Here is a 21,930-nt window from a genome sequence, read left to right as displayed (position 1 = left end):
CCCCTTCTCACCTTCCCCAAGCACCTTCTCCTCCCTTTTTGAGCTGAGCACAGTATTAACATAATTGTTACGACAAACTGTCCAGAGGGGCCACGCATCACCAAGATAATACACACCTCCCTGGAAAGAATCTCGACATCTCCTAATAAAGCCATTTCTTTCCATAGGTATAGTCTCACGTTTCCCCACGGTTATTTCACTATTTCAGTGTCCTCTTACAAATCCTCCTGAAAAGTTGGCTTCAGAAACCCTCTGTACAATTAACTGTCAACCAAAAAAGCAACTTGTGCCCACCCAGGATGCTCTCCTAATAGTGGAATGAGTATTTAAATAAATCGGCAAAGAAATTGTCTCGCTATCAGATAAGGAAGCCTAAACCGAGCTGCTCCTAAAAACACAGCGTTGTCAAGGGCAAACCAGGTCTTACCTTCAAATGAGAGAAATGGGGGCCTGACAGTGTTGCTTTACAGATACAAAACTGGTCAAAATCAAGAGTCTTTTCAAGAAACCACAGGCATGAGGCTTGGAGACTGGAGACTTCCCACATCTAAGGCTTCACTGGGCGACTGTGGAGGCTGGGCCAGGCCGGGCGAGCCCCAGCACAATCAAAGCTGCAATTACTGCTCCCGCTTCAAAGGGAGCCAGCGAGGCCCACCTCCTCCATGTTAAGACTCAAGCTCCTCCACCAGGAGTCACTGCCACTGCCGGGCCGCTTTAGAGTGGATTTGAAGGCGACATAGGACCTTCCCTCTTCTCCACCATCCAGCTGGAACCCATGATGCTCTGCTGGACCAAACTCCCGTCCGGACAAAATATCCCGCTAACAAAATGCAACCAGGAACCCAAATGGGCCGAGTCACTCATTAAGAGCCCAAGTGATAAAGGGAAATCTAAGGATTTCAAGATGGATCTGTTTCTGGTAGATGAATAGTATTGACTCTGGAGCATTAGGGCTTTCTAGGCCTTGACTCACAAGAAGTGAAGAAAGGGAAAGGGGGTTCATTCCCGCTCCTTCAGCTCTAACATAAAATTCTACCACCAGAAGCTGAGGCTTCACCAGCCCTTTCCCAGGGGGTTCAGCAGCCCAGCCCCTTCCCCAGCCTGTCCTCTGGCCGGTTAAGCCAAGCTGGAGGGGAGGAGGGTCAGCATGTGGCCAGGAACTCAGTCCTCTGAGCAGGCCAGGCCAAGCTGGGGGCAGCAGAGCTGGTCTGTGGGGAAAACAGGTGACGCCCACCCCGGTGCCGTGCAACATCCCTTCCTTGTTCAGAAATGGTGAGGAACCCAAAAAAGGGGGTTGGAGGAAAGATGCTTCCTTCATCATCGCCCTCCCAAATGTTATTAGCAAGGAGCAGGAGCTTAAGTGTTTTTAAGTTAGCACATGAAATCTATGAAGAGAATAGCAGAGATTAGTTTCAGGAGAGGCGAATAGAGGCAGATTTTAATTGCCAAGATTGCCTTATAGCAGCACTTCACACACCTCACGTCAACAGTCTTACTGACAAAATCCTGTTATTTCAGGATGCGAACTCTCCCCTTGCGCAATGCCATGGCTGGCTGATGAGACATGCAGACTTCCAGCGCAGGAAGTAAACATGACAGAGCACGTCTGGTCCTGTCATTTTAGAGGAGACTGAGGCGCATGGTCTGCGTGACCCCCAGAGAGGACCCAAGTCCCCTGCTTCCACGCATCACAGCTTCGTTGACTCCAAGGTGGCCTTGTCTGCAAGAAGCTGGTGAGCGGGGAGGAAGAAAAGCAACGTCTGCTGAGCACGGAGGTGCCAGGCCCTGGGACAAGTACTTTACATGTACAACGTCCTAAAATCGTCACAGCAGCTCCACGTGTTTCAGCCCATTTACAGGTAAGGAAGTCAGTGCTGTGGGAGGTTGAACGACTTGCCTGAGGTCACCCAGCCTAGGTGGCAGGAGAAGCCTTTGAGCCCTAAGCACGTGTTCGCTCCACCACACCTTTCTCATCATTCTGTCAAAAAGAATCAAGTGGCTTTACTGAAGCGCATGGACAGTTTGAGCAGAACCGCCTCACTCATCTGGGTATCAGTTATTCAGGCTGGTTCAGTTCCAAAGAACACAACTGAGGAAAGGGAAGTGCAAAGGCCTCAAGCTATCCCAGTACTAGAAGTTCACACACAAGCGGAGCACATCTTACCCTTCCTTACAAGAGCCCCCTCCCCCCACCACATGCCAATCTCAGGCCCCATTTACTTTGCATTTATATGTTATCTAAATAAGCTTTGTTTTCTCATTCCCAAATCTACGCAATATCAGAAGGAACATATTACTGTATGGGAGGGGTACAGTCACAGACGGAAAAGACACAAAAAAATTATAAAGAGCAGATTTTTAAAAAGCTGACATGATTTGGGGCCATTAAGAGTAGTGGCAAAAAGTTCCAGTCCCTTGTTCACTTACACTATATGCCACATTATGTGCATCGTAGGATAATGGCGTAAAGTATTAAATACCTAATTCCCACATATTTTGTTGAGGAAGATAGAATTGCACCTAAGAGTCAAAAATGACATGTTTGATAATTCAGAGAGGTAAACCTATAAACCTAGAGTTTTCTGGGAAACCCCATTATCCAGAAGGGCTCATTTCCTCTACAGTTCTACTTGGCTCAGTGAGACAAACATTTCGTTAAACAAAATTTGTCCAAAATACATTTTAGCTCTATCAACGATTCTTAAGTGCATTGATCTTAATTCAATTTCATGGGCTTTCATGAACAATACTACTAAGTATTACACATCTCAAGAGGGTTTTATTTAACAAGCCTCATACGTCTATTCTTTAATGCATGTGATCAACCTTGCTTGCTAGCCAAGGGTCCAGTTCCCTGGCAACCTCAACACAATTCTAGCTCCTCGGACCATAAAAGAGGGAAAAAGAATTGATGGCAAGGATACTGCAGCACAGCAGATTTTAAAAGCTTTCACCATCTGTATGCTCCCCTCCCAACTTCTTCACTAACACAGCTGTCTAGATACAACCGCCTTGTCTGCTACCCTAACAGCCCAGCCAGCAGCTGCAGTGCACACCTGCCGGGCTGCTGCCCCGCCCCCTCTCATCCCCATTCCGCACAGCCCAGGTGAGAGCAGCCAGCCTGTCAGCAGTCGGTACAGTGTGACCCTCTCCTCTGGCCACAGCTCATGTATTGCTGGAGAAGTCTGACCACGCTGAACGAAACAGAGTCCCTTCTCTGGAATTTGAAAGAATCACCATCTTTTTTGGGAGACAGATAACTGTAACAATACGTAGGCTTGGGAGTTCTGGGCACATGGATCAAAGAACTGAAGTCAGTCTGCAGAAAGAAGGAAGCAATTTTCAGGGAGGGACAGATTATTAGAGGCAGAAAAAGCATTTGGATAGCTTTTCCAACGCTATATTCTAGTCCTCCCCTTGGCTCGACTGTCTTTGGCTTCCACAGGATGCTCCTGTAGCCTTAAAATAGATTTCTCTATTCTCCTTCAGGGAGCATGGCTTGTTTCTGCTCCTTGTGGCAGGCGGAAATGCCCCTGGGCTGGGCTTCCATTCAAAGGACCACTGCAGGCGGTGCTTTGGGGCAACGCTGAGCAAGGTACAGATGTTTCCCAGGAAATGCCTACTTGGGCCCCATGGAGGCCACACAGCTGCTACTGCCAGTACTGCTGTACCATCCCTGGCTCTGTCTCCCTTATCTGACAGCCACCCACCTTCAGACTTCAGACTCCCTTCCCAAGAGTCCCTAACCCCTGGGCATCTCCTGCTTGTTCAGTGACCAGGGCCACTGAACAAGCCTGGGCTCGGGGCTTCCTAAGTGCTTGACATACTTAGTGCCGAAGTTTGTGACAAAAAGATGAAGAATGGAAAACAGGATGTCATTTTTTCACTTTCTAATTGTCAAAACCTTAATTTTTACTTTGAGACTTTTGACAAGCCTTTCTAGCCGCTTCCAATTTTATTATTTCGTAAGAGCATGGCTTCACTTTCTAACCAGTCTTGCCAACCCAGAGGCAATTACCCAGCTTACTGATACTTAATGTGGGTGACCACAACTGCACTTGTGCAACACAACTGAGAGCAAAGATTAGGCAAGTGTCAAACTCACCAAGGAAAGCTTCAAAAGCTGTATTACATACACGTTTTTCTCAGTGAGACCACTGAAACTGTTTAGACTGCTCCCCGGCTCTGCGAGGGCAGGGTAAGTGTCCGGCTTCGGGCAAGGCTCCCGAGAGAGCTCCAGGGTCACCGTCCATCACCTCCTGAGATGTCTCCAGCCCCACTCTGCTGCCTGTAAGCTCTGTCCTGTCGGGAGGCTTCACAGGACCTAGGGGCCCCAGGTTCCCAAACCTTAACCGCCTCATCAGGCTCTCAAACACCACCATCAAACAGAAAGCTAGAAACATTTTTTTAAAAAAGATACAAATCCAAGCACTGCCCAATTAACTATTGCATTCTATACTGTACTAGAAATTACCTCTCCCACACACCTCTTGGCCAAGGAAAATAAAAGTTAAGGTTTTTACTTAGTAAAAAACATTTGAATTTCTCAGTTTAGCAAGTATACAAGATAAAGGTTACGCCACAGCCAAAAACAGTGTGTGAGCGTATGTCTGTATCCAGTGCCTATGTGTTTAACCGGAGGATTATTTTTGTGTATTTAAAAAGATTGCTTGTTTCTACTTTTAAATAGTTCTTTGCTATTATATAATCCAAGGAAATTACTGAAATATCACAAGAATATCTTTCAATCTACATAATTTTAAGATGGTGGGCTTTTTGTATTTGTTTGCTAAAGTAAATATTAACCAATTTGTCAAGTTATATTTTTAAATTAGTAAACTCAGAATGATAATCCTCTCCAGTTTTTCAAAAATTTTAATTCTTTGCTTCTTTAGATCCTGGTGAATTTAAGTAAGGAAGAAAAGGAAGTTCGGTTATATGATGGCAATCTCTGACTTCTGACAAACTCTTGAGATGTTACATATTCCAAATCAGACATGTACCAAAACACTGAAAACTCACAGCAACTCAATCTCTATTCTATCAAACCCAAGAATTCCCTCATGACAGGACAGCTTAAATGTCACCTACTCCAGGAAGCCTTCCTTGCCTGCACTAATTGACATACTTTGTTTTTATTTTTACATAATGCATTATATGCACCTCATTCATAGCATAAAACATTTTATAATTACCCATTTGTATGTCTATATCTTCTTAAACTCTGAGTTCTCCAGGAAAGGTCCATTTAGCAAGTACCCCCATTGCCTAATGCACTTCTTGATTTGCAGTAGTCCTCACTGGATGTTTGCAGAGTGAATAAACAAACGATTGGCATTCGTGATAATGGCCTTCCAGCTGGGCCCAGGAAAATGTGCACAGTCTCATTCCCTGTGGCCCTGGGCTCCCAGCATTCCCACAAGTGACAAGTTAGTCCAAAAAGCTAAGGATGAACTTGGCTTTCTTGAAAGACCCACAGCTTGGGAATCACCTCCATCAACCTTGAGAAATGTCTTTTATGGATCCCTTTTCTAATTATCCTAGAAACTGTTGAAAGGTGTTGTAACTGGGTTGATGCTAATTTTTTTGTTTCACCATGATTTCACCAGAATGCATATTCTTATATAATGCACAAAAGTAGAAACATACGGGGAGCAGGGGACAAAACTGGGTCTATGAGGAACTGCTTAATCAGCCAATTTCTATTTCAGGTTGCATTAGGCAATTGCAATGGCATTTTCCACCCCTACACCCTCCAAAAATGAAAGCATTAGATGAAACATATACATTTTAAGGAATAGAGCACAAGTTTTAAGTTTTTAGAGGGGGTTTTTGGTTCATTGAGAAGTCTCTTTCTATTAGCAGGGATATTTTTCTTATAGTTCATTGTTCCCCACTAGTAACGCGAGTTCTTTAGCACTTTAGGTACGTACACGGATGTAGGAATTTTCTTGAAGGACACCAAAATAGTGTTAAGTTTCACTGTGTACATAAAAGAAATAAACCCCCTCAAACAAATCTCTTCCTGTTAGTCACGATGTCTCCCTGCCCTGTGGTCCATCAGCTTTACCTTACCAAAGACAGGAGCGTGAGGGATTTAGCTAATACTCAGCAACTACTTCCCTTCAGAACAGTAAACCGGTCATGTGAGACTTCACATCACACTATCTGCAGGATTGAGTCTAATCAAATTTTTTATCTGTCTTTGTTTTGTGTCTAAGGTGAAGCCAGCACTAGCGTGACCTAGTCTGGCAAACAAGGAGCCATATGATCAGGTCACAGAGAATCAAGCCCCATTAGAGGCCCTTGTTCTGGGGAGGAGAAGGGCAGGCAAAGCGATCTATGCAGGAACTGGAAACCAACCACAGCACGTACAAGTCATTTTCCAGATCATACAGGTGCCTTAATAGTTATACAAATACCACTCAGACATAGACTGTGGACTACAAATCTGTAAATATAAGAGACCCTTGTCTCTTTACTAACACTGGGAGGCAGTGTAGACCACGGAGAGCAAAGCAGACTAGGAAGTTAGAGCTGAGCGGCGGGGGACGTTGGAGGCCACGGCGACAGCCCTTTCCTTCATGCCAGAGGAACCCGAGGTCCACCAGCAGTCAGTGACCTGCCCCAGGCCATGCAGCTTACGGGGGCCAATCTGAGAGGCCAGGGGCCTTAGCCCTAGTCTAAGCTCCTTCTACAACACGATGAGCTGTTTCCCTTGTCTTTCATGTCTTTCCCACCGCTCTGTTCCAGAACCACACACAGAATACCCTCCTCATTTTTCAGGGATACCAACTGGGTATTACCAAGCGCCACCTCCTCAGAAGGGCCCTTCCTGACCATCCAGCCTAAAGCAGACTGCCAAGTCCATTCCCGTTTTATTTTTATGACAGCACTTACATTTTCCTGTTTATTTTTCATCAACCACCCTCATAGCAATGTAAGCACTACGAGAGCGGGGAACTCCTTTGCCTCATTCAACACCCTATTTCCAGGTCTTACGAAGCAACCTGGCATTTATTAGGTGCCCAATAAATGCCGAATAATAAGGAAACAAGTCAGCTACTATGCACACCGAAGCTTCTGAATTCCTAAAACAAAGAAAGAGGTGAGGGGAAGAGTAGGAATGTTATGGTTCCTAATTTACTGAAATCTTTACAAACGCAAGTCTGAGCTCCTCTCTGCTCAGTAATTCTTATCAAATGATGGCCAGTGCTGCTCTCCCAAGCAGGACCATGTGAGGACAGTGACATCAAAGGCTGCAGGACAGATCTAGCAATGAGAGGAGAGAGGATCATGACAGACTCCATGTAAGTGACCCTCCTCGGTCTGCAGCCTCACCTGGCGGCTGTTGGGATTTTTTCTTGAGGATGGGGGGAGGGGGGCACTCTGTTTTGCTTTTTTGGTACAGGTTAGAGAGGACACCTTAACCTTTATATATAAAAAAAAGTAAAATAAAAGACAAGAAAGCACAATGATAGCTGTGACTTATTTTAAAAAAAATGTTTTTGAGATACACCCTAGGACAAAAATATACTCAGCTTAATCTTTAATCTAAAACACCACGTAATGTCAATCCAGGAAGACACAAAAATCAAATACCAAACTCAAAAATACAGAAGCACATTTCTGTATGATTTTTTAACAGAAACAGTGCTAAAGAGTTTGGATCCATCAGATGATGGAGTAACTCAATGCCTGTCTATCCTCAGCGCACTGAACTTTGGAGGATTTCCCGTTTAGAGGGAGAGCATGGAAGGACTGCTGTCCATGCCTGTATTCAGTAATAAAAAGGACAACATTCTTTCAAAAAAAAAAAAAAAAAAAAAAACGAATGCAAAAACTCCACAGAAATTTGTGCACATGATTGCTACTAGAATTTCTTCTATCACAATGCCGTGAGCTTCTGGGGGCAGGGCCTGTGATTATCTCTGTCTCCTCTAACTACATGGGGAGGCCCGCTCAGAATAGATCCTCAGTAACAGCCGTTAGGTGGAATTAAATCTGGGTGTCTGTGATATTCTTTTTGGGATACCTTGTTTGAACACCTCGATGAAGGGATGACCCTCTTTTCACTCGGAGAAAAGGCTGCCACTCAGTCCGAGTTTAGGAGAGTTTTGATATCATAAAACTACAGTGACGGCATTTTGAAGAACCAGAAGAGTCTGACTTAAGATCAGAGAAGCTGCAGGGAGGAGAGGGCACCTGAGGGTGGACAGAGGAAGGCAGGTGCATGTGACACAGGCACAGCTGTGGGAGGTAGGTGTCATTATTCCCATGCCATAGATGAGGAAAATGAAGATGAAAAATCTCAAGGAGCTTGCCCAGGCACACAGTGGACTTAAAATTCTGATCTCTTTGGTACCAAAATCTCTGCTGGCCCCTTTGGGAAAGTCTGTTGACATTTCAGCACCAGAATTCAATTGTAAAAGATTAAGGAAGGGTCACCTGGTTGTAACCAAGGACCAAATGACCTGCAGGAAATGCTCTTCTCCTGCAGACCAAGCGCCTTGTCTGGCAAAGGAAACAGGCTTTCCCACACAGGGCACCGTGCGCAGCGGCCTCCATCTGTCTGGGGGCCTGCTAATAATTTGGCTTGTGCTGAGCACAGGACTCATGGGGACAGGTAGGAGGTAAGGAGTGGCGGAGAGCAAGGATGACTGAAGGCAGAACACTGGGGATAGGGGCAGACGTACAGCTGCACCAAACGGTTTGCACTTCATCCTCTGGATGATGAAAAGCTCTAACTGCTTTGAGTTGGGAAGTGATATAGTCAATTTGTGTTTTAGCAAATCCCTCTGGGAGCAACATGGAGAATGACCTGGAAAAAAAGTCTGGAGGTAGGAAAATGATCCAAAGGCTGTTCCAATAATCCAGATGGAAAGTCTGCACACCTGAGTTGGGCTGTGGCAGTGACGAGTGTGAGAGGAAAGCCAGACACACCAAAAAGAAAAAACGGACAGGACCTGGATGCGGGTTTGCTAGAGAGAGAGTAGAATCCAAGGTGGCCCTTCTGAAAAGAACTGCCATCAGGAGAAGATACGGACACACCATAGATTCAGAGCTTAGCAAAGACCAAATCAATGTACAAAGCCCGGTTCCCGGGGCTGGTGGTTATGTGGTCAAAAATAAAAGAATCAGAGCAAAAAGAAATGAGATAAATACTACTTACAAATACTAGAGGGAGAGCTAGCAATGGTTATCAATAAAGAAACAACTTGATAGCAGAACACAGTTAATCAAATAAGTAGTCCCCATGCGATACTTTTAAATAATAGAAAAAAATAAAGCACATCTGTTTTTCTCACTAGAAACAAATAAATTACTTTTAAGTATCTATATATCATCTCAGGTGAGAAGAAGACTCTAAAAGAGCAAAAACTGCCGAGTCCTGAGATAGAGCGAGCCTGGGTTCCTCATACCCGGCTCTGCCTTGGCTGAGGAACACGGCATGTTGTTTGCTGGTTTGTGTTGTTGTTTGTTTGTTTTTCAGGCAGGCAGATTTGCGACTCATCGCAGTAAGGAATGGTTGAGAAGAAAGACTTAGGGGAAAAGGAATAGAGAAAGATTAGAAGGGAAGAAGGGAAGAGAGAAACGCATATGATATTGCAAATACATAGCCGGTATAAAAACCATCAGATTTTTTAAAGCGCTCGTTTGATTTCGGGGGAGTTTCCTCTTTAAAGGAGCAAGGCTGAATGGCATCCGTATGAGCAAGAAGATTCACAAGCAAGTGCCTCTGTCTATAATTAATGTCAGCAGTAGGACCAGAGAGTCGTTCTTACCATGTTTCAGATGTAGGCAGCTGTCATTCTTGGACCTGTACCTGCAGAAAATTGTGTCTTTAACAAATTTTTACTGAAGAGGTTTTTGAACATTCCAAATACGTAGTAGCTACAACATCATGTGGACTTGTTTGCTTTACGTTTTATGGTTCTTATACCAGCCATTTTTATTTGTGCAGTACTAGTGGCCTTACTTTTAATGAAAGAGAAAAGGGGAAATAAATATGACCTCACTGATTGATGCCTTGAATTAAAGTACAGGAAAGATAAACCCTACCATCACGTTGTATACTTTTTTAAATAACCTAAACCACAGAAAAAATTCTCAAGCAGCTATAAGGTAGCATATTATAGAATCATCATTAAAAAATCTTACTGCAAAGTAGTTTTGCACATAGAAGTGTTAAAGCAAAGAGAACATAGACAACAGAAGCAAAAACAAAACAAAACAAACAACCACAGTTAACAACCAGGATTCCAGGTGACAGGGTTTGGGAAAAAAGTTTTTAGATGTACCTCAACATAGTCACATTTAAAAGAAAGGTGTCTTATACAGTTTTAAAGGACTTTAGGAGGAAAAGCAGAGTTAAAGTATCACAGGATGTAGCTGCAGAATAAAGCAGTGTGTAGAAGGATGCGAACTTCTTCAAAGGCGCTTGTCAGAGCATGAGAACTGACTGGACAGTCACACAGGGCCTACCTGACGCAGATTCCTGTAGTTTCTCTCTCTTCCTCTTCTTTTTCTTACCCTGGAAGAAGATGGGCATTGTCATGTCATAGACTATACTGTGAACACGCGGGCGAACGCGAAACAAAAATACAAGCAGACAGTCAACAAAGAGATGCCTCATACATTCTCTTTCCCGACCCCCTTCCCTCCCTCCCTTCTGTACCTAGAAACAGTCAGAAAGCAAGAGAAAGAGAAAAAATCTTATTTCTTTGTGACTTTTGTCTCCATAGCTTCATAATATCATCAACACCGACATTGGGAGTTGTCTCACACACGTTAAGATAATGGTGTCCCAGGGCTGTGGCCACAGAGCCCCCTTCAAGGGAAGCCCAGGTAAAGAGGCAGACCTTTTATTTCTAACCACCACACTTAGAACCCACTTCTGCTAGGAAGGTAGAAATCTTCCTTACTGTGAATTCCACTATATAATTCAAAGTTCAGGATGTTAACTACGTAAGCACCCTCGGCCCCCAATAGTGTACGCGTAACAGGACCAAGGATAGTGGTAGAAGGTAGAAGTGATAGTTCAAGAAGAACTTGAGAAAACTAAAGGTATTATAATTTCAAATACTTATTTCTGGCAACTATGGAGCTTGCTGCCTAAAACAGATATGACAACATGGGTATGCATGCAATTTTAAATATATTTCAAAGTCATCTTAATCACACATTTAAAATTTTAAGTTCCATTTATAGTGGTCTAATTTCCCCTCCTTCTTCATAATTACTTACCCCTCAAAAAAAACCAAACTGTAATAGGGTATAGACACAGTACATATTTGATTTATATGAATAGTAAATGACCAACCTGGATTAGGATGGTATTTTCAAGTAACTGTGACAAAACACATGTCACACCCAATATCTCTATCTTATGTCTGCTGTAACAATCACGTTAACAAATAATGAAAAATAAAACTACACGATTATATTGAATATATTGTGTGAATATATAAAAGTAATATTTGTATGCACCTCAAAGTTGTTTTTCTTCATGTGGTATGACATGACCATTCAAGGCATAAAGCTCTGGAAAACTGAAACTATTCTTACGAACACTGAGGCAGCCCTGGGAAACGGCATATTAAAAATAACAAAGTCTTCTTTAAGATACTTGAATGTGCTCTGGGAGGAGGGGAGCAGAAAGAGGGGGAGAATGCTTCTCACAGGCATCCGCTCTCTCTCTTTCAAAAGGAATTATTACTGTGGTTTTCACAAGGTGCTGTGAAGGTGGTGTATGTCTGGAACAGTCTTCCTCACTCTCTCCTCTGAGCTCCCATTTGCCCTTGAACACTCATCTCCTGTCATCTCTTCCATGAACCTTCTCGTCCCACCTCACCCCTTCCCACCCCACCCGCAGGCAGAGCTCAGTGCCATAACCTAACTCTTCCCAGGTGCTGAGATGGGCCATTGTCCCTGAACTCCTCACCTCAGGACCATCAGCTCCTAGGCGCACCACCTGAGTCTCTGCCACCTAGTACATGCCTAGAACACGTGATGTGGCCTGAGGTGTCAGACTGCTGTGGCCTGTGTGAGGTAACCTATACTATTAGGTTGGTGCAAAAGTAATTGCGTTTTTTGCAATTTTTTTTTTTTAACCTTTTAAACTGCAATTACTTTTGCACAAACCTGATACCTACATTCCAGGGACAAATCAGTGTTTCAAGAGAACCTACATTTATGGAAAACAAAAAGAATGTTAACTTATACAAAAAAAAAAAAAAAAAGCAACAACAAAAAAAACACACACAAAATTCACGTGATAAACATAAAAATATTTTTCATTAAAATTACATAAACAGAGGGTGCCAAAAAAAGTATACACATTTTAAGAAAGGAAAACTATATTAAAATTGTAATACTCAATATATACCGATAACAAAATATAAATACAAGTCATGTTTGACTTCTGCGATTACAAGAGGTGCTCAAAGTGGTTTCCATCAGTGTCCAGACACTTCTGATTATGGCGAACTACTGCTTGAGCAACATTGACCAAAATGTCCACTTGTGTACATTTTTTTTGGCACCCCAAGTATAATACTGGGGTTATTAAGCACTAAATTTAAAAGCTCTAATAATATAAATATTTGGCTGATCTCGCTTAAGAAAATATGTACACTCAAGGCATACACTATTGATTTATGAAAACTTCAGTTACGTTATAAAAAAATAAAATTATGAAAACAAATTGAAGTTATAAAATCTATGATGCCATAGAAGAGGGCATTTTAATAGTAAATCATTGAGATATATTTCACATGATTTTAGGATTAGATTAGCATTCTGACACTAAATGCTAAGACACAAAGCAGACTTCTTGTATTTTAAGAATACTATTTTTAGCTAAAGTGCTATCAACTGATTTGACTTTTGTTTGCCTTAATAGGCTTACGTTGATTATTATAAAAACTGTTGGAACAAAGCTGGGCTTCCCCTTCATTCAAGGGGATTCTAAAATCAAGTTATACAAAACAACTTCCTTTAAAAATTGTGCAGAGGAAAATCTTTCAAGGTAAATTCACATTGCACTGGCTTTCTTTAAAACTACTTTCTTCCCATCTCTCCACATGGAGAAAAGGAGAGGCAGTAAGGGGAAGAGAATATGTGTTTATCTCTTTTTAAAAGTGAAAACTCACTCCTTTACATAAAGATCAGAACCAGAAATTTCACTCAAAGACAGGTAACAAGCAATGCTATATAATCTATACAAATTCATAGCACAGCAAAGCTCTTCCGTGGGCCAGAGAGGGAAAGCCAGCTCTCCCCATTTCCACAAACCATATCCAAAGGAGAGCCAGGACGGGGTTAGAAGAGGACACTCCTGAAAGTCTTTAATTGGGAAACTGATCTTCCCACTTAAAGGGCATCACAAAGACTCTCCCCAGGAAGATGCTAATTACTGCCAAGAGAACAGACACCCCGTTCAAGGGAGAACACTCTCTAACTAAAGCAGTCTTCTTAAGAAGGCACTGGAAGACTGAGCTAGTCAGCTTAGGAGGAAAACTGCACAGACGGTGAAGTCAGGGAGACCTGGGTGCAACTTGCAGCCTAGCCACTACAGGGCTGTGCACAAATTACTTAACCTCCCTGACCCCTCAATTTCTCTCATCTGTAAAATTCAGTAATACTATTTATGCCACAGGGTTGTTATAAGGATTGGAAAATAACACAGAAAGCCTTTACACAGTTCTTGACAACTGGCATATGGTAGTTATTAAAACAACAACTCAGGAGAGCTGACAAGCTGTTGCTTATAAGTAACAAACAGTAGGACCCTTACTTCCTATGTCATGGTTGTACCCAATGTTTAAGCTCCACTAGTGAATTTTTCTTTGGAGCACACATTACCGGAAACAAATGTGCTCGAAAAGTCTTGGTGTCTCACTATATGAGCTGTAAGACCTCAGACATGCAGCCCCATAGGACCATCTACAGCAATGGCCACACATTAAATTACTTATTAATAGTGCCACCCTCGACTTTTTAAAAGGGGACAGTTTCACTGAACACTGTCCTACCTGGCATTTCGAATGCTCGTCTCACATGGAAAATGAAAATGATCTTCAAAATTTTAAATTGAGCTTAAATAATAAGCTTGTTCCCCTCTATATCATTTACAATATACTTTCTTAGAAATATTCTTTGCTGTATCAAGACTACATTAGTAAGATGTTCAAACTCTAAAGTAATAACATAATTAGCAATATGAGATATTTTTGCCAATAAAATTAGTACAACTTAAAAATATGATAATACCTACTGTGTCTGAATAAAATACATAGACATCAGGGTACATTAATATGAAACAAAAACATTTTCCCAGTTCTGATTAATCTGTGGTAAAACAGTCACTTGGACTACATCATTTATAAGAATTGCAAAGTAATATAATCCTTTTAGAAAGCAATTTGACAATATGTATCAAGAGCCTTTAAAATATTTCTATCCTTTAACTCAACAATTCCATTATTGTGAATCTATCCTACAGAAATAATAGTCCTAAAAACAGAAAAAAAAATGTTCTGCATAGATATGCTCATTGCAGGATTATTTCCAATTGTAAAACAATAGAAAGCAACTTAAATCTCTAAAAGCAGGGAAAAATGGTTAAGTAACCTGTGACATTCACTCAATGAAATATATAGCCATTAAGATTGACATATGGAAACACTATGTCTTAACAGAAAAATGATTATATACAAGAGCAACAAACATGACACAAAAGTGTATATGCACACACACACTTATATCCAAGTAAAAAATAAAAACATATGCCCATAAAAAAAAAACTGGAAGGTAATGTAACTAGTTATTACTAATGTTGTCTGTACATGATGAGAATATGGGCTTTAAAAAAATATATATTTTTCACCAACATTTTGATAAGGTGGTTTTTTTAATTAAAAGTATTTTACTTAAAAAATTAGTACTTTTAGTATATATATATATATATATATATATATATATATATATATATGACAGCTCAAAGCTTTCAATATAAGCTTTGTGCTATATCCATGAAATCTTTATTATAAAGTTCATTAACTTCCAAAAATAGGAAATAGTACCAGCATTAGATACACTCTAAAACACATTTTCTTCATGAAAGTAATAGAAAGAAAGAATGGGTGAAAGTGGAGAGCCGTTGATATGCAGAAGGGCCTTACATAATTGTCTCTTGCAGACCAGCCTGGATAAAGCTGCATATGTAGCTGTCTTTCCTTCCGTGCTAATTCATAATATTTAGCCTGCTCTTCACGGGAGAGGGCATGCCACTAAAACAAAGAGGGGAGGGGGGGACATCAAATCAAAGTAAGCAAAATAGAAGCAGTAACACATATTTCATGTTTCAAACATTGAAGAATGAAAATATTAATTTTTAATATTTAAAGAAAATATTCAAACTCTTGATTTATTTTTAAATGGCAGAAGACCAAATGCCGCAGAAATCTAGTTGGAGTCTGATGGCTAGAATGAAACTCAAACTCTGGTTTCTCTATTCTGTGCTTTTTTATCCAAAGTAAGATGACCTGTCACCTACTCTTTCTCTTCTCCAATATAAATTAAAATGAACTGCTGCTGCTGCACAACACCCAACTTAGCCCCTTTTCATAGTTTGCAGCATCTTCTAATATCTGAGCCTAAGTATCACTTATGTATGCAAAATGTGGTCATTTCCAGATGTCTTTTCCACAGATACATCCTTGCTTCACATGCACACTCTCCCACTTCGTCATATGTAGAGTATGAAACCTTCATCGCATGATCCTGTCTATAAAGCAAGATATTAAAAGTCAGTCTGTCTCAGTCTCTTCACCCTCTTCATACTTGTATAAGCACTAATTGTCTACAGCCAGAACACTGACAACATTGTACAGCTACACGTGCACACTTTATGGTCACGGTTTTTAGCTTCCTTTTGATGGAAAGTAAGGGGCATTGTTTAGTTTGTTTTGCCATCTAGAATTAAGGGCTGCAGTACCTAATTTGAATACAGTGGCTGATATCCTTTCCATTTCTCTTGTACATAACTGATAGATATCGTAATAAATAAATAGCTCATGTAGGCAAGGCGACCATTTGGGATTTTAAGCGGATTATAATTTGCACATTGCTTTGCATGTTTCCACACAGCTTGCCCCAGGCCCCCAGTAGGCAGTCTTGAAGTACTTTCTGTACTTTCTCAGTGGCCGGGTCTGTCAACAGGCCCTCAGGAGAACTGGCTGAGCTTTGGGGGGGCCCACTGTCGAGTGGCGATGGCACAGAGGCGGCAGGTGCAGACCTGAGGCCGCACCACACCGGGCGTACATCCACGTGCACACTCGTGCACTGAATCAGCCGCGGGCCTCGCGACTCCTGGTCTCCCCAGCACTAGGGGTGGAGCTTCCCATTTCACTTCCTTCTATTCAAGGCTAGGTGACTCTCATTCATGTTTACCTGCATATTGATTTTAATTTCCTGGTTCTAGGTTTTAAAAATGATAAAAACAAGAAAAAGAAAACGAAGGTATGGCTGGATTGGGGAAAGGATGAGCGAGATGGATGAGAAAGTTCTCCTGGAGGGAGACAGTGTCTGAGTCATCGACACGGACTCAGCCCCAGGAAAACAAAAACACCTGCTACTCTCGCTTGTTAAGAGAACCTGACCTCAAGGAGGGCACCGAAGCACCTTCTGCCATGTTCCACCCACCTCTCCGGCCTCCAGCCTCGGTGCCCACAGGCAGGTCAAGGGATTTCATTTCCTTCGAAAGCCCCTAAAAAGCCAGGGCTTCTGTGTTGGATTTGGGTAGATAAGATTTATTTTTTAATTGCTGTAGAAGTGCAGAGTGTAAAGTTAAGAAGCATGACACACAGCAGGACTTGGCCTGAGCCTAAAGGCAAATCAGGTAACAGGCTTTTCTTTAAAAAAAGAAGTGGGGCAGGGGGGCAGGGAGGTGGTGGGGGAAAAAACCCAAAATCCTAAAAAAAAACGTTATCTGAGACCTACCTAGTTCTTTATACTAACAGAGTAAACACAAAGTCAGTGGAGCCTAGGAAGAAGGCATGTCTGGGTCAGCAGTGAAGTTTAAATTAGGCAAGAAAAGTCACACTGCCTCTACCAACTGACAGCTTTCCTAAATCTGAGGCACTGGCCTGGTACTAGAGACCTTCACAGGAGAAACAAACAAACTGCGCACGGTGGAAAAGATCAGCCTCGATTGCTTTTTTTTGACGAAAGACTAATCATTAATATTTGTATAGTAATGGTACTAAATAAATGTGACTGGCAGAGGCAAAGTGTGTTACCAAAAATGAACGAAAAAGGAATAAAAAAAGAAATAAAATTACAAAATTTGTTTATTCACTTGACAAGTAATATCTGTCTTATGCTACTGCAATATATCAGTATAACTTTATGTAATTTATGGCAGCTTTATAACTTGCTGAGTAAACCTGAAATAAGTTTTATAAAATTTATCTTCCAAAATATATATGGAGTTTGGCGTCTTCTACGCAAACAACCAGGTAGTTTTCAGTGAAAAAAATAGGTTGGCAAAAAGACCCGAGCTAACAAAATTCAGCAAACTGCAAGGAGAAAAAGCAGGCCACGGACTCAACTATTTACTTGTATCTTCAATTGCTTTTAGTTTTCTGATATTTCTAATGCACAAAATCTACTCACAAAACATCCTTTACCAAAATAAAACAATAGGTCAAACAATAGTATTCAAGTTTTGCATTGAAGTAAAAATAAGTCTAGTATAAACTAGAAAGATGATCTTCCTTTACAGGAATTCCTGAAAGACAATTGACTAAAAATGCTTCTGTATCATTTTTGCTTACTGAAAAATTAAGAGTTAATTTTTAAAAAAATCAAATTTCATTGTTAAGCTTTCACCAAGTTGTTGAGAAAATATCCACTTAATTTGAAGAAACTTATACAGTTCCAAGATTTAAAAATCCTGACAATATATTTGCAATAAATGGACCTCCTTTAATAGCCAGGAAGGTCTTAAAAAACAAACAAACAAACAAAAAAAAACTTATCTGAAAGTTAAGATTTGTGTTATTTATAATATGAAGAAGAAAACTTTAATTCATATGAATGAACATTTCTATTTTAGAAATACAGTAAAGATGAATAAAAATCAAAAGATTAAATGTTCAGGGATGGATTTAAGTTCCACTTTTAAGAATTATAATTATCCCAGTGTAAAACTTCATGATTTTAAATCCAGGAACTTTAAAGAACTAGCAAGGACTACTCTGCCAGAGGGGAGTTATGAAAGGATAGAAAACCTGATCTTAATCAAAGATCTCAGAGACCTATAAATAGAAACAGGTGTCCAAATCAAAGACAGAGAAAGACCCCAAATGAGAACCATCCCTTAGGACACATGCTCTGATCTGGGGATTGTTAAGGGAGCTGAGAAAGTAGCAACTGTGGGAAACGTGCATTAAAAATAGGAAGCATACCTCCATATCATATCCTTAGTTTCTTGAGCAGGAAAAGAATTCCTGCTGGAAGACCAGGGGACCATAACTCAAAAGAGGAAAAAAAACAAGCTAAGAGTTTTACACAAGCTAAAATAAGAACGTCAACCCTTCTCTTCCTCTAATTTCTTCTTTTAAAGGGTCAGGGGAAATGGTCATCAGCCTTTAAGCTTTTTCAAGGTGGGGTTCTTCAAAGATGATGGAATCATCATCTTTGATGGATGGAATCACTCTTCAGCTATGATCTGACTTGGGAAATCATTGTAATTACTGTTATTAAGTGTTTAAGAATCCACAGGAAGATAGAGTATTGTACGCAGGGCACCAAAAAACTATAATCTGCCACCGCACCCTATCCCTGAAACCCTGGTGCCTGGCAGATTGAAAATAGCTGTACTGTTCTTGTTGTTATCCAACAGGAATCGATAATGCAAAACAGCAATTCTGCTTCCCTTTGCCTGTTCACTCGGCCTGAATGCTTTCTTGTAGGAATGCTGAAATGTATTAGGTTTGTAAGAAACATGGTAAAAGTGATCATCAACAACTGCTAAAACATGATCCTCTACGTTTCATAAAGGTCGTTAGACCCTCCTCGCTGAATGTTCATTTGCAAATCATGGATTTCTTGAGAGGTTGCAAAAAACAAATATACAAGTGCACAATTAAGAAGCCACTACACATATATGAAGAGCATCCACAATTGTGATAAAGCATTTCTAAAAATTACAATGTAATTGCAGTGAAAATATAACTTGAATTAGAAAAATTCACATTTTTTCTACCACTCTTCAGATACCTAGCTGAATCATTTTAATCCTGAGAAAAATACCTGGAAAGACTGACTAGCATTTTGGTTGATGGATGGATTAAAAAAAAATCTTAATGTGACTGTACTAGTTATAGCCTAGTGCCTAGTATATAATATGTGCTCAGAAAAATATCTTAGCATGGGTGAAAGAAGGAATGAAAAGAAAAGGGGCTCTCCAGAAACAAGCCTCATATACACTTTAAGAATCAGAGAATGGTTTTTCCAGAATGAAGACTTCTCTAGCCCATATAAATCCTTCCACTTAAAGCTTCTGAGTGGCACAGATCTGCTGCTATCTTGGAAGAAGTGGTCAACCTCTGTTTGCCAGGGTTCATCCAGAAACATGGCTGGTCCTCCAAGGAAGGCCTTTCAGTTGCTTCCTGGGTGGGCTCAGTGCTTTCCTACTTCAGACAAGAGTCCACACACACATGGCTCTATCTGGGAAGAGTTCACGTTTCCCCCGCAGTCATTTGGTTAACCCCTACTCATCTCTCAGGTCTTAGTTTAAATACTATGTTTTTCAGAGGGGCCTTTCCCTAGCTGCCTCTTATTCTTTCTCACAGAATCTTGCTCTTTACATTCACAGTATTTGTCACAATTATACATTCATCAGGTAATTATTTGTCTACTATCTGTATCCTGTCACAAAACTTTCAACCCCATGAAGGCAAGGACGGTATCTATTTTATTTAGCAATTCCTATCTAATTGCCGGACTACCATGCCTGGCACATAAAAGACACTCAATAAATACTTGTTAAAGACTAACAGGGAAAGCCATTATCATGGACAGGAAGTTTTCTATGTGCCAGGTATAATGTAAGTTGTTTACAGTGCATTTTATCAATTAATCCTCCAAAAGGTTATCAACGTATCTTGTTCTCTTTGTTACTTCCCAAAGTGGCTGGTGACTACCCAAATGCATTCTATGACCACCTGATACGGAAGTCCATTTGGGTCAGGTGTTAATGAAGCAGTTCCGCACTTCCCATGAACATTTATATACCATCCCAGTACTTACCCTTCTGCCTAGAATCTGGTTGATAGCTGCACTTTCTTTCAGAGTACACTCAGCCACGACATTTGCTCTCATTTCTTTCATGTATAACATAAAAGCATTCAGAGGCTTCTTAATGTGAGGTCTTTTTGGCTCCTGCTCCTTTCTCTGTTCATGCTGAGGCTTCCTAAAGGTGGGTGTGGTGGTGTTGGGGGAGGGGGAGGACAGAATAAGGAAGACATGGGAGGAGAGAAGCAGAGCATCTGTTTACGTCACCAGTTAAACTCAGGCTGGGGACAACACCCTAGGCCCTCCACAAGCCCCCGGAACACCACCAACTTGGAAGATCAACTTCTCCAGCTTTGTGAGTGAGGATCCTTTGGTCTGAGGAAATTCCCCCCGGCTATAGAAGTGTTCCACACAAAATGGAAATGGGTGTGTGAAACTGAGCTCCTTGGTCACCTCAGGAAAAGCTGACCCTATAGTACAAGTGGTCATTCCTCTCTCAGAACTGAGGTTCTTAACTTTTGGGAGGTCAAGGGCCACTTTGACAAGCTCATGAAACTTCAGACTGTCTCCCCCAAACAAATGCATGTTGGCTTTACCTACATTTGCTGGGGCCTCATGGACTATCCGTGCTTCCTGCAGTCCCCATCCTCCTGTCCGAGTCTGCAAACCCTACAGTAAGAAACTCAATTCCTAACCTCTTCAAGGAGTTGAGCCCCACTGTCACAGCTGAGACCATGCGGGCCCCACAGCGAATCGTGGGCGTGGTGTGCCCCTCTCCTTTGATTTCTGGCTTCTGAAGCTGCAAGGCAGGGCAACTGCCTCCTGGGCAAGCACTGAACTCTCCAGTTCCCTTCAGGCACCACGAGGGGCTCCCCAACAATCAGAACCCAGCTGAAATTTGGTACTAAATGGCTACACAGCTCAGGGTTATTCAGTGCCTGTGCTCTGAAGATTACTCCATTTTGGTGAGGGTCCCTTGATCTTTTGGGGTCGGTGCTCCTTTCCAATCTCAGAATCAAAATCAGCTCACAGTGAGAATCAAGCCGCTTAAAGTCCTCAGGGATCGAGCTTTCAAAGCAAAGCCACACTGATTTCCATAATAAAAGAGAGGGGGAAGGTTCAACAATAGAGAAGAAATTGTGATTAAATCCTCAGTGTCTTCAGGCATTCACAGGTGAGACTGGGGGGGGGCAGACTTACACGTGCATCAGGTCACCGTCAGTGTGGGGGTGTTCCTGTTTGACCTGAGGCGTTACAATAGCTGGATGAGGGATGCCAGTTGTGTGGGGACCAGGAGGACCAGGAATCATGTGGTGGGAAAACCTGAAAGGAGGAAAGAGAAGAAACAACGTGTACTAGTGGCTGCCGTAGCAAGAGCTGGAGAGGATCCTGAAACCATCCACCGACCGCTATTAGCAGTTACACTCAGGAGGAGTAACTATAAATTAGAGTGGGTTGATCATTAATTTCTTTCCTTTCTGTATTCAGGTGGGAAATATTAATAATTATTCCCTTCACAACAGAATTTTTTCCCCCCCAAACTAATAGTAGAAACTGGCGTTTTTCCAGGGACAGCTTTAGGCCATAGGATTTAAAAAAAAATTGAGTCACTTTTCTTGCAAAGCA

At 41.5% G+C, this 21,930-nt stretch overlaps 1 protein-coding gene across 8 annotated transcripts in view; it reads right to left on the bottom strand.

The window, feature by feature from the left end:
• Nucleotides 1–21,930, bottom strand: part of LEF1 (lymphoid enhancer binding factor 1) — a 111,926-nt gene that overhangs the window by 3,075 nt on the left and 86,921 nt on the right. For 5 of the 8 annotated variants that reach the window (XM_019741940.2, XM_019741936.2, XM_019741942.2 and 2 more), the window contains 4 exons: nt 21,505–21,627; nt 20,320–20,482; nt 15,186–15,293; nt 10,486–10,534 (listed from right to left, as the gene is read on the bottom strand). In XM_019741940.2, coding sequence (XP_019597499.1) covers nt 10,486–10,534; nt 15,186–15,293; nt 20,320–20,482; nt 21,505–21,627 — 443 coding nt within the window. Of the gene's footprint in view, nt 1–9,785; nt 9,827–10,485; nt 10,535–15,185; nt 15,294–20,319; nt 20,483–21,504; nt 21,628–21,930 lie in introns of all 8 variants that reach the window. The other 3 variants (XM_019741941.2, XM_019741938.2, XM_019741943.2) reach the window with 1 other exon arrangement.

This window comes from Rhinolophus sinicus, linkage group LG02 (assembly GCF_036562045.2).
Source record: "Rhinolophus sinicus isolate RSC01 linkage group LG02, ASM3656204v1, whole genome shotgun sequence".
Taxonomy (NCBI): Eukaryota; Metazoa; Chordata; class Mammalia; order Chiroptera; family Rhinolophidae; genus Rhinolophus; species Rhinolophus sinicus.
The sequence above is the reverse complement of the archived record's forward strand: the minus strand, read 5'-3'. Positions and strand labels throughout refer to the sequence as shown.